The following is an 11,910-nucleotide window of genomic DNA, read 5'->3' as shown; positions in this document are numbered from 1 at the left end:
ACGGCAGACGAACTGCTTTACGGTAGACTAAACGTGACTGCTGTTGTTGTGTGTTGTTACCGCGCTGGGAGGACGTTAATGAAACTGCCTAACAATAAACCCACATAAGAAACCAAGAACTCTCTCTCCTTGTTGTGCACTCTACTCTCTAAAAGCCGTATATGTTATAACGTGATTGGGCAAAGCAAGCTGTTTATATTGTGGGAAAGCGGACGTGAGAACAAGCTGTCCCCACTCAGTCTCAGGTCCGCATTGAGCTGGAGGGGGCGTGGCCTCCAGCTCCGGCTGAATACCGGGAGTTTGTCGGGAGAAAATCTTTGCCGGGAGGTTGTCGGGAGAGGCGCTGAATACCCGGATTCTCCCGCTAAAAACGGGAGGGTTGGCAAGTATGCCTTAGCAGCATAGGCGAGTTAGTTTCCTGTGATCACTGCGCCGCTAAAAGTAGTTCCTCTGCGTTAGCACTTATAATAACAATACCGCTAATACTTGCTAATATTCAGGTCATGACATGTAAATGGAGTATTGTTGGCGCTTTTTGGATGTTTTTTTAGAGCAGCGTTTTTCAACCTTTTTGGAGCCAAGGCACATTTTTTTCATAAAGAAAATCCAGAGGCACACCACCAGCAGAAAAGGCTAAAAAACTAAACTCCACCAGGTTGTCGTGCCTTATTTTGAGTTTGTTGTTGTTTCCTGTGTGTAGTGCTTTAGTTCCTGTCTTGCGCTGTTATTTTGGTGACCCTTCCTGTTTTGTTGGCGTTCTCCCGTAGCAGCTTCACGCCTTCCTTTAAGTGCTATTGCCCGCACCTGCTTTTTTTTCCGCAATCAAGATTATTTAAATCCTGCGCGACCCCAAAAGGGACAAGCGGTAGAAAATGGATGGATGGAAGACTATTTAAGTTGTGCGTAAGCTATCCTTCTTTGTGGGGACATTGTTGATTCTCATGTCAGGTACGGATGGACTTTGTGGACGCCGTCTTTGCTCCACACCCTGTAGGTTTTTGCTGTCGTCCAGCATTCTGTTTTTGTTGACTTTGTAGCCAGTTCAGTTTTACTTTTGTTTTACATAGCCAACCCTATGCTTCAGTGCCTTTTCCTAGCGGGACTTGCCTTTTGTTCATTTTTGGTTTAAGCGTTACATATCTTTTTACCTACACGCTGTGCTCTGCGTATTGGGGTCACGACAAACCATCCTCGACGCGTTCAGACTTCTACAAAGCAATGAACTACCTGCTGCCACCTACTGATTTGTAGTATTACATGGTTACCCTGCCAAGCTCTACACAACACAGGCACTAGACAACGGCACATTGTTATGATTATTGATTTGCAAAAAATATTTTTTGGACCAATTAGGTGAAGTTGCATCATTTCCCACGGCACACCAGACAATATCTGGTTGAAAATCACTGTTTTAGAGGGCTCTATGGGCGACGTGGATGACTCAGATTTTCTGCATTGTTAGCCACCTCGTACTTGCCATATTTTACGCATTAGAATGCAAAACAAAAAAAGACAACAATAGGTTGACATTGAAAGGTTAGAAGAAGTAATGTAGGAGAAACTGATCCCCAGTTTAACCCTGATTGAATCCCAATTGAAATGAGGCAGCTCAATATAGCAGCCTAAAAGTAGTTCCTCAGCGTTAGCACTTATAATAACAATACTGCTAATACTTGTTAATATTCAGGTCATGACATGTAAATGGAGTATGGCCGGCGATTTTTTGGGATGTTTTTTTTAGAGGGCTCTATGGGTGATGTAGATGACTCAGATTTTCTGCATTGTTAGCCACCTCGTACTTGCCATATTTTACGACTTAGAATGCAAAAAAAAAAAAAAAAAAAAAAGACAAGATTCGGCTGAGATTGAAAGGTTGTCCTGAAAAGTTGGAAGGAGTAATGCAGGAGAAACTGATCCCCAGTTTAACCCTGATTGAATCCCAATTGAAATGAGGCAGCTCAATATAGCAGCATAAAAGTAGTTCCTCTACGTTAGCACTTATAATAACAATACTGCTATATTTTACGAGTTAGAATGCATAAAAAAAGAAAAACATCTGTTTTTATCCCACATAAAGATTGTGAGTAACAATGAAACAATTGACCTTGCAGCGGCTCTCATGTGCTGGAGTTGGTCAGGAAAGTTCAGCAGATCCGTGTCTACGTTCTGGGCTTGCTGTGAGACAACAGAGTCCAGGTCAGATGGTCCAGGTCAGAGGGCACAGGTCAGGAAGAGAGCGAGTCCTCTCACCATCACCACGTAGTGCATCAGGTTCATGCCGGGCTTGTTGGCTTTGGTGTCCACCAACTTGAGCAGCGAGGCCATCCGGAAGCCCACCGCGCTGCCGGCGTATCCTCCCTGTGGGTCAGGGCAAGAACTCAGACATGGCAGCTGTCAATCACAGAGTCACACTCATCAATGCCAATCACAGAGTCACACTCACCGCATTCATGTAGTTCCCCATCTTCAGAACCAGACGGATGACCGAGTGCAGACTGTCACACTCCAACAACTCTAAAACAACAAACAGTACTATGAAAGAAAATACACTGTAGTACACTTCAAAATACACTGTAGTACCCTTCAAATTACACAGTAGTAACCTTCAAATTACACAGTGGTACCCTTCTAAATACACAGTGGAACCCTTCAAAATACATAGTAGTACCATTCAAAATACACAGTAGTACCATTCCAAATACTATGAAAGACAATACACTGTAGTACACTTCAAAATACACAGTAGTACCCTTCAAATTACACAGTAGTACCCTTCAAATTACACAGTAGTACCCGTCTAAATACACAGTGGAACCCTTCAAAATACATAGTAGTACCATTCAAAATACACAGTAGTACCATTCCCAGTACTATGAAACAAAATACACAGTAGTACCCTTAAAAATACACAGTAGTAACCTTCAAAATACACAGGAGTAGCCTTCAAAATACACAATAGTACCCTTCAAATTACACAGTAGTATCATTCAGAATACACAGTAGTACACTTCAAAATACACAGTGGAACCCTTCAAAATACATAGTAGTACCATGCAAAATACACAGTAGTACCATTCCCAGTACTATGAAACAAAATACACAGTAGTACCCTTCAAATTACACAGTAGTATCATTCAAAATACGCAGTAGAACCCTTCAAAATACACAGTGGCACCCTTCAAAATACACAGTAGTATCATTCAAAATACGCAGTAGTACCCTTCAAAATACACAGTAGTACCATTCAAAATATACAGTAGTACCCTTCAAAATACACAGTAGTATCATTCAAAATATGCAGTAGTACCCTTCAAAATACACAGTAGTATCATTCAAAATACGCAGTAGAACCCTTCAAAATACACAGTGGCACCCTTCAAAATACACAGTAGTACCCTTCAAAATACACAGTATTATCATTCAAAATACGCAGTAGTACCATTCAAAATACACAGTAGTACCATTCAAAATATACAGTAGTACCCTTCAAAATACACAGTAGTACCATTCCTAGTACCATGAAACAAAATACACAGTGGTACCCTTGAAAATACACAGTAGTACCATTCAAAATACACAGTAGTAACCTTCAAAATACACAGTTGTACCCTTCAAAATACACAGTAGTACAATTCCTAGTACTATGAAACAAAATACACAGTGGCACCCTTCAAAATACACAGTAGTACCCTTCAAAATACACAGTAGTATCATTCAAAATACACAGTAGTACCCTTCAAAATACACAGTAGTACCATTCAAAATACACAGTAGTACCCTTCAAAATACACAGTAGTACCATTCCCAGTACTATGAAAGAAAATACACAGTAGCATCCTTAAAAATACACAGTAGTACCATTCAAAATACACAGTATTAACCTTCAAAATACACAGTAGTACCCTTCAAAATACACAATAGTACCATTCCCAGTACTATGAAAGAAAATACAAAGTAGTACCCTTAAAAATACTCTGTAGTACCATTCAAAATACATAGTAGTACCTTACAAAATACACAGTAGTACCATTCAAAATACACAGTAGTACCATTCAAAATACACAGTAGTACCCTTCAAAATACACAGTAGTACCATTCAAAATACACAGTAGTACCATTCAAAATACACAGTAGTACGCTTCAAAATACACAGTAGTACCATTCAAAATACACAGTAGTACCATTCAAAATACACAGTAGTACCATTCAAAATACACAGTAGTACCATTCAAAATACACAGGAGTACCCTTCAAAATTCACAGTAGTACCCATCAAAATACACAGGAGTACCCTTCAAAATACACAATAGTACCATTCAATATACACAGTAGTACCATTCAAAATACACAATAATACCCTTCAAAATACACAGAGTACACTTCAAAATTTCACAGTAGTACCATTTAAAATACACAGTAGTACCATTCACAGTACTATGAAACAAAATACACAGTAGTACCACAGTAGTACTATGAAACACAATACACAGTAGTACTATGAAACACAATACACAGTAGTACTATGAAACAACATACACAGTAGTACTATGAAACAACATACACAGTAGTACTATGAAACAACATACACAGTAGTACTATGAAACACAATACACAGTAGTACTATGAAACACAATACACAGTAGTACTATGAAACACAATACACAATAGTACTATGAAACACAATACACAGTAGTACTATGAAACACAATACACAGTAGTACTATGAAACACAATACACAGTAGTACTATGAAACAACATACACAGTAGTACTATGAAACAACATACACAGTAGTACTATGAAACACAATACACAGTAGTACTATGAAACCCAATACACAGTAGTACTATGAAACCCAATACACAGTAGTACTATGAAACACAATACACAGTAGTACTATGAAACACAATACACAGTAGTACTATGAAACACAATACACAGTAGTACTATGAAACACGATACACAGTAGTACTATGAAACACAATACACAGTAGTACTATGAAACAAAATACACAGTAGTACAATAAAACACAATACACAGTAGTACTATGAAACACAATACACAGTAGTACTATGAAACACAATACACAATAGTACTATGAAACACAATACACAGTAGTACTATGAAACAACATACACAGTAGTACTATGAAACACAATACACAGTAGTACTATGAAACACAATACACAGTAGTACTATGAAACAACATACACAGTAGTACTATGAAACAACATACAGTAGTACTATGAAACACAATACACAGTAGTACTATGAAACACAATACACAGTAGTACTATGAAACACAATACACAGTAGTACTATGAAACACAATACACAATAGTACTATGAAACACAATACACAGTAGTACTATGAAACAAAATACACAGTAGTACTATGAAACAAAATACACAGTAGTACTATGAAACACAATACAAGGTTGTACTATGAAACACAATACACAGTAGTACTATGAAACCCAATACACAGTAGTACTATGAAACCCAATACACAGTAGTACTATGAAACACAATACACAATAGTACTATGAAACACAATACACAGTAGTACTATGAAAAACAATACACAGTAGTACTATGAAACACAATACACAGTAGTACTATGAAACACAATACACAGTAGTACTATGAAACACAATACACAGTAGTACTATGAAACACAATACACAGTAGTACTATGTAACACAATACACAGTAGTACTATGAAACACAATACACAGTAGTACTATGAAACAAAATACACAGTAGTACTATGAAACAACATACACAGTAGTACTATGAAACACAATACACAGTAGTACTATGAAACACAATACACAGTAGTACTATGAAACACAATACACAGTAGTACTATGAAACACAAATACACAGTAGTACTATGAAACACAATACACAGTAGTACTATGAAACAACATACACAGTAGTACTATGAAACAAAATACACAGTAGTACTATGAAACACAATACACAGTAGTACTATAAAACACAATACACAGTAGTACTATGAAACAACATACACAGTAGTACTATGAAACAACATACACAGTAGTACTATGAAACACAATACACAGTAGTACTATGAAACACAATACACAGTAGTACTATGAAACAAAATACACAGTAGTACTATGAAACAAAATACACAGTAGTACTATGAAACACAATACACAGTAGTACTATGAAACACAATACACAGTAGTACTATGAAACAACATACACAGTAGTACTATGAAACAACATACACAGTAGTACTATGAAACACAATACACAGTAGTACTATGAAACACAATACACAGTAGTACTATGAAACACAATACACAATAGTACTATGAAACACAATACACAGTAGTACTATGAAACACAATACACAATAGTACTATGAAACACAATACACAGTAGTACTATGAAACACAATACACAATAGTACTATGAAACACAATACACAGTAGTACTATGAAACACAATACACAGTAGTACTATGAAACACAATACACAGTAGTACTATGAAACACAATACACAATAGTACTATGAAACACAATACACAATAGTACTATGAAACACAATACACAGTAGTACTATGAAACACAATACACAGTAGTACTATGAAACACAATACACAGTAGTACTATGAAACACAATACACAGTAGTACTATGAAACACAATACACAATAGTACTATGAAACACAATACACAGTAGTACTATGAAACACAATACACAGTAGTACTATGAAACACAATACACAGTAGTACTATGAAACACAATACACAGTAGTACTATGAAACACAATACACAATAGTACTATGAAACACAATACACAGTAGTACTATGAAACAAAATACACAGTAGTACTATGAAACACAATACACAGTAGTACTATGAAACACAATACACAGTAGTACTATGAAACACAATACACAGTAGTACTATGAAACACAATACACAATAGTACTGTGAAACACAATACACAGTAGTACTATGAAACACAATACACAATAGTACTATGAAACACAATACACAGTAGTACTATGAAACACAATACACAGTAGTACTATGAAACACAATACACAGTAGTACTATGAAACACAATACACAATAGTACTATGAAACACAATACACAATAGTACTATGAAACACGATACACAGTAGTACTATGAAACACAATACACAATAGTACTATGAAACACAATACACAGTAGTACTATGAAACACAATACACAATAGTACTATGAAACACAATACACAATAGTACTATGAAACACAATACACAGTAGTACTATGAAACACAATACACAGTAGTACTATGAAACACAATACACAGTAGTACTATGAAACACAATACACAATAGTACTATGAAACACAATACACAGTAGTACTATGAAACACAATACACAATAGTACTATGAAACACAATACACAGTAGTACTATGAAACACAATACACAGTAGTACTATGAAACACAATACACAGTAGTACTATGAAACACAATACACAGTAGTACTATGAAACACAATACACAATAGTACTATGAAACACAATACACAGTAGTACTATGAAACAAAATACACAGTAGTACTATGAAACACAATACACAGTAGTACTATGAAACACAATACACAGTAGTACTATGAAACACAATACACAGTAGTACTATGAAACACAATACACAATAGTACTGTGAAACACAATACACAGTAGTACTATGAAACACAATACACAATAGTACTATGAAACACAATACACAGTAGTACTATGAAACACAATACACAGTAGTACTATGAAACACAATACACAGTAGTACTATGAAACACAATACACAGTAGTACTATGAAACACAATACACAATAGTACTATGAAACACAATACACAATAGTACTATGAAACACGATACACAGTAGTACTATGAAACACAATACACAATAGTACTATGAAACACAATACACAGTAGTACTATGAAACACAATACACAATAGTACCATTCCCAGCAGCTTTCAAGGTGTCAATGAATCCTCTCATTTCAGTCATGAAGGGCAAGAACTCTTCTTTGAGCACCAAGCTGCTGACACGTTCCTCATAACTGCAGAGACACACACACACACACACACACACACACACACACACACACACACACACACACACACACACACACACACACACACACACACACACACACACACACACACACACACACACACACACACACACACACACACACACACACACACACACACACACACACACACACACACACACACACACACACACACACACACAGAGAGAGAGAGAGTTGTAATCCATGGAAAAAGCAAGAGGACTGGGAGAAGCCGGTGTTCTCACCTGGGGATCTGGACCAGCATCAGCATGAAGAGGTCAGCATCAGGGAGAGCTGATTGGTCGCCCTTGAAGTCCAGCAGCTGTTTGACCTGCCAGGAGGAAGAAAAACAAATAAACCGTTGGAATCAGAATGAACTAACATTGTTAACTAACTGTTTATAACCAATCATAAGACTACCATTACTATGTTCTAACAACAAGTCTTCTATCAGCGGCTTTACTTTGAGCTCCTCCCGGATGACAGAGCTTCTCACCCTATCTCTAAGGGAGAGACCCGCCACCCGGCAGAGGAAACTGATTTTGGCCGATTGTACCCGTGATCTTGTCCTTTTGGTCATAACCCAAAGCTCATGACCATAGGTGAGGATGGGAACGTAGATCGACCGGTAAATTGAGAGCTTTGCCTTCCGGCTCAGCTCCTTCTTCACCACAACGGATCGATATAGCGTCCGCATTACTGAAGACGCCGCCTGTTGATCTCACCATCCACTCTTCCCTCACTCGTGAACAAGACTATGAGGTACTTGAACTCCTCCACATGTGGAAAGACCTCTTCCCCAACCCGGAGATGGCACTCCACCCTTTTCCGGGCGAGAACCATGGACTCGGACTTGGAGGTGCTGATTCTCATCCCAGTCGCTTCACACTCGGCTGTGAACCGATCCAGTGAGAGCTGAAGATCTTGGCCAGATGAAGCCATCAGGACCACATCATCCGCAAAAAGCAGAGACCTAATCCTGCAGCCACCAAACCGGATCCCCTGAACGCCCTGACTGCGCCTAGGAATTCTGTCCATAAAAGTTATGAACAGAATGGGTGACAAAGGGCAGCCTTGGCGGAGTCCAACCCTCACTGGAAACGGGTCCGACTTACTGTCGGCAATGCGGACCAAGCTCTGACACTGATCAGCCAGTCCGAGACACTCCCCAGAGGACTTCCCGGGGGACACGGTGGAATGCCTTTTCCAAGTCCACAAAGCACATGTAGACTGGTTGGGCAAACTCCCATGCACCCTCAAGGACCCTGCCGAGAGTATAGAGCTGGTCCACAGTTCCACGACCAGGACAAAAACCACACTGTTCCTCCTGAATCCGAGGTTCGACTATCCGGCGTAGCCTCCTCTCCAGTACACCTGAATAGACCTTACCGGGAAGGCTGAGGAGTGTGATCCCACGATAGTTGGAACACACCCTCCGGTTCCCCTTCCTAAAGAGAGGAACCACCACCCCGGTCTTCCAATCCAGAGGTACCGCCCCCGATGTCCACGCGATGCTGTAGAGTCTTGTCAACCAAGACGGCCCCACAGCAGATCCACTCGACGTTCATTGCACCAGTCGCCCAGGGGGGGTCACCACATTTGTGGTCCCCTCCAAAGTTTCCTTATTGTCATCCCATTGGATTGAGTTTTTCCTTGCCCTGATGTGGGATCTGAGCCGAGAATGTCGTTGTGGCTTGTGCAGCCCTTTGAGACACTCGTGATTTAGGGCTATATAAGTCAACTTTGATTGATTGATTGATGGTTATAAAGGCAGTGTTTCCCTTAAACTGCCAAGATACCTGTGGCGGTGGGGGCGTGGCTATGGGCGTGTTCACCATGACATCATCGAGTCATTTGCATTATTTACTACAATGATATGATTTTCTCTAAAAAGGCTAAAAAAATGTATACTTACTAATTAATAATAGTTTTGTTTTAAACGTCCATCCATCCAACAATATAATTACAACACTTTATGTACATATTTATACACAGATTTGAACAATAAGTTATTCACTGAAATATATTTATTAATTGTGGTTCTTACAAAAAATATATCTTATAAAATATATAAGATAAAATGCCTCTTAAAGCTCTGCCCCTTTAATTAGTGCATACTAAATAATTTAACTTTAGCCTACTACTACAACCATATTATTTACCAGCAACATAAAGTGAAACAGAGGCAGAAGTGTCCTGCCACAGTCAATAACAAATAAACAGAAAACAGTAGTGGTCAAATACAAATAAGGCAACAAGAGAAGTATCCTACACTATATGGGCATCTACATCAACTATATGATTTGCCTGAGAAGCTGGACAGGACAAAAAAAATAAATAAAAAAAAAATTGTGGCGTACGTAATTCTTTCGTGGCGGGCCGCCACAAATAAATGAATGTGTGGGAAACACTGAAAGGGTGAACTAAGTTCCAACCCACACCAGTGGAAGAGTTACCTCTTCCTCCTCCGGCAGCAGTTTCAATAACTCTCGCAGTTTCCCGCAGCCGAACGCCAGTCCACTTCCTGCTCTGATGTCATCAATCATGTCCGCCACAGGCCTGAGGAAGGACGGAGGATCCCACTCGGGTGGGGTTAGCAAGCAGAGATCCACAGTAAACACTGAAACATGCGAGGGCCATTTGGATGTTCTTCATTTGTAATAAATGTATGTTTTTTTTTAACCTTTAGCTGCCCTCAAGTTTGGTCCCGGGGACCCAGAATGGTCTCAGTCAAAAAAATGTTAAAAATAAGTCATATCGTTTTTTTAGTCTGCATCAACTTCAGGTCCATACAAAGTTATTTTTCAAACCCTGTTTTTTAATACGGCAAACACACAAAATATGCAATAGTTTCCCTAAAATATTTTCAAAGGGGAATAAGTTCTTGGAGCATTAAGTAGGACAATAATTCATAACAACATTGATTTTAATTGATCTGTTTTCTTGATTCTAGATGAGTGATTCTCAAACTGTGGTACGCAGGCGCCATCTAGTGGTACGCCATAAATATTCAAACACAGTGTGACTGTTCAAACTGTGTGTAATCTTACATTGGGCAAACATATTAAATATACTTGTTAAATAGAACCTCTGGCTTGCTTTTAATGAATACTTAGGCCTACTACGCTACTGTATTTTAATGATGGGTCATTATGGTGGTTAAGTTTTTTCTGAGGTGCTAAAATTTTTTTTTGAGAACCACTGATTTAGATCAACTTCAGATCTATTCATCGATTATAAGTAGAGATGTCCGATAATATCGGCCTGCCGATATTATCGGCCGATATATGCGTTAAAATGTAATATCGGAAATTATCGGTATCGGTTTTTTTATTATCGGTATCGTTTTTTTTAATTAATTTTTATTTTTATTAAATCAACATAAAAAACAAGATACACTTACAATTAGTGCACCAACCCAAAAAACCTCCCTCCCCCATTTACACTCATTCACACAAAAGGGTTGTTTCTTTCTGTTATTAATATTCTGGTTCCTACATTATATTAAAATACAGTCTGCAAGGGATACAGTCTGTAAGCACACATGATTGTGCGTGCTACTGGTCCACTAATAATACTAACCTTTAACAGTTAATTTTACTCATTTTCATTCATTACTAGTTTCTATGTAACTGTTTTTATATTGTTGTACTTTCTTTTTTATTCAAGAAAATGTTTTTAATTTATTTATCTTATTTTACTAATTTAAAAAAAAAGTACCTTATCTTCACCATACCTGGTTGTCCAAATTAGGCATAATAATGTGTTAATTCCACGACTGCATATATCGGTTGATATC

The 11,910-nt window shown here is 38.2% G+C and overlaps 1 protein-coding gene across 1 annotated transcript in view; it reads right to left on the bottom strand.

The window, feature by feature from the left end:
* LOC133658650 (FH2 domain-containing protein 1-like) overlaps positions 1-11,910 on the bottom strand; it is a 38,537-nt gene that overhangs the window by 8,514 nt on the left and 18,113 nt on the right. Inside the window, exons 4-9 of the mRNA XM_062060904.1 lie at positions 10,568-10,670; positions 8,357-8,442; positions 7,996-8,096; positions 2,444-2,514; positions 2,251-2,358; positions 2,105-2,175 (exon numbers count right to left, since the gene is read on the bottom strand). Coding sequence (XP_061916888.1) covers positions 2,105-2,175; positions 2,251-2,358; positions 2,444-2,514; positions 7,996-8,096; positions 8,357-8,442; positions 10,568-10,670 — 540 coding nt within the window. The remainder of the gene's footprint in view (positions 1-2,104; positions 2,176-2,250; positions 2,359-2,443; positions 2,515-7,995; positions 8,097-8,356; positions 8,443-10,567; positions 10,671-11,910) is intronic.

The sequence above is a fragment of the Entelurus aequoreus genome, linkage group LG10 (assembly GCF_033978785.1).
Source record: "Entelurus aequoreus isolate RoL-2023_Sb linkage group LG10, RoL_Eaeq_v1.1, whole genome shotgun sequence".
NCBI classification, from domain to species: domain Eukaryota; kingdom Metazoa; phylum Chordata; class Actinopteri; order Syngnathiformes; family Syngnathidae; genus Entelurus; species Entelurus aequoreus.
This window is presented reverse-complemented; position numbering and strand designations above follow the sequence as displayed.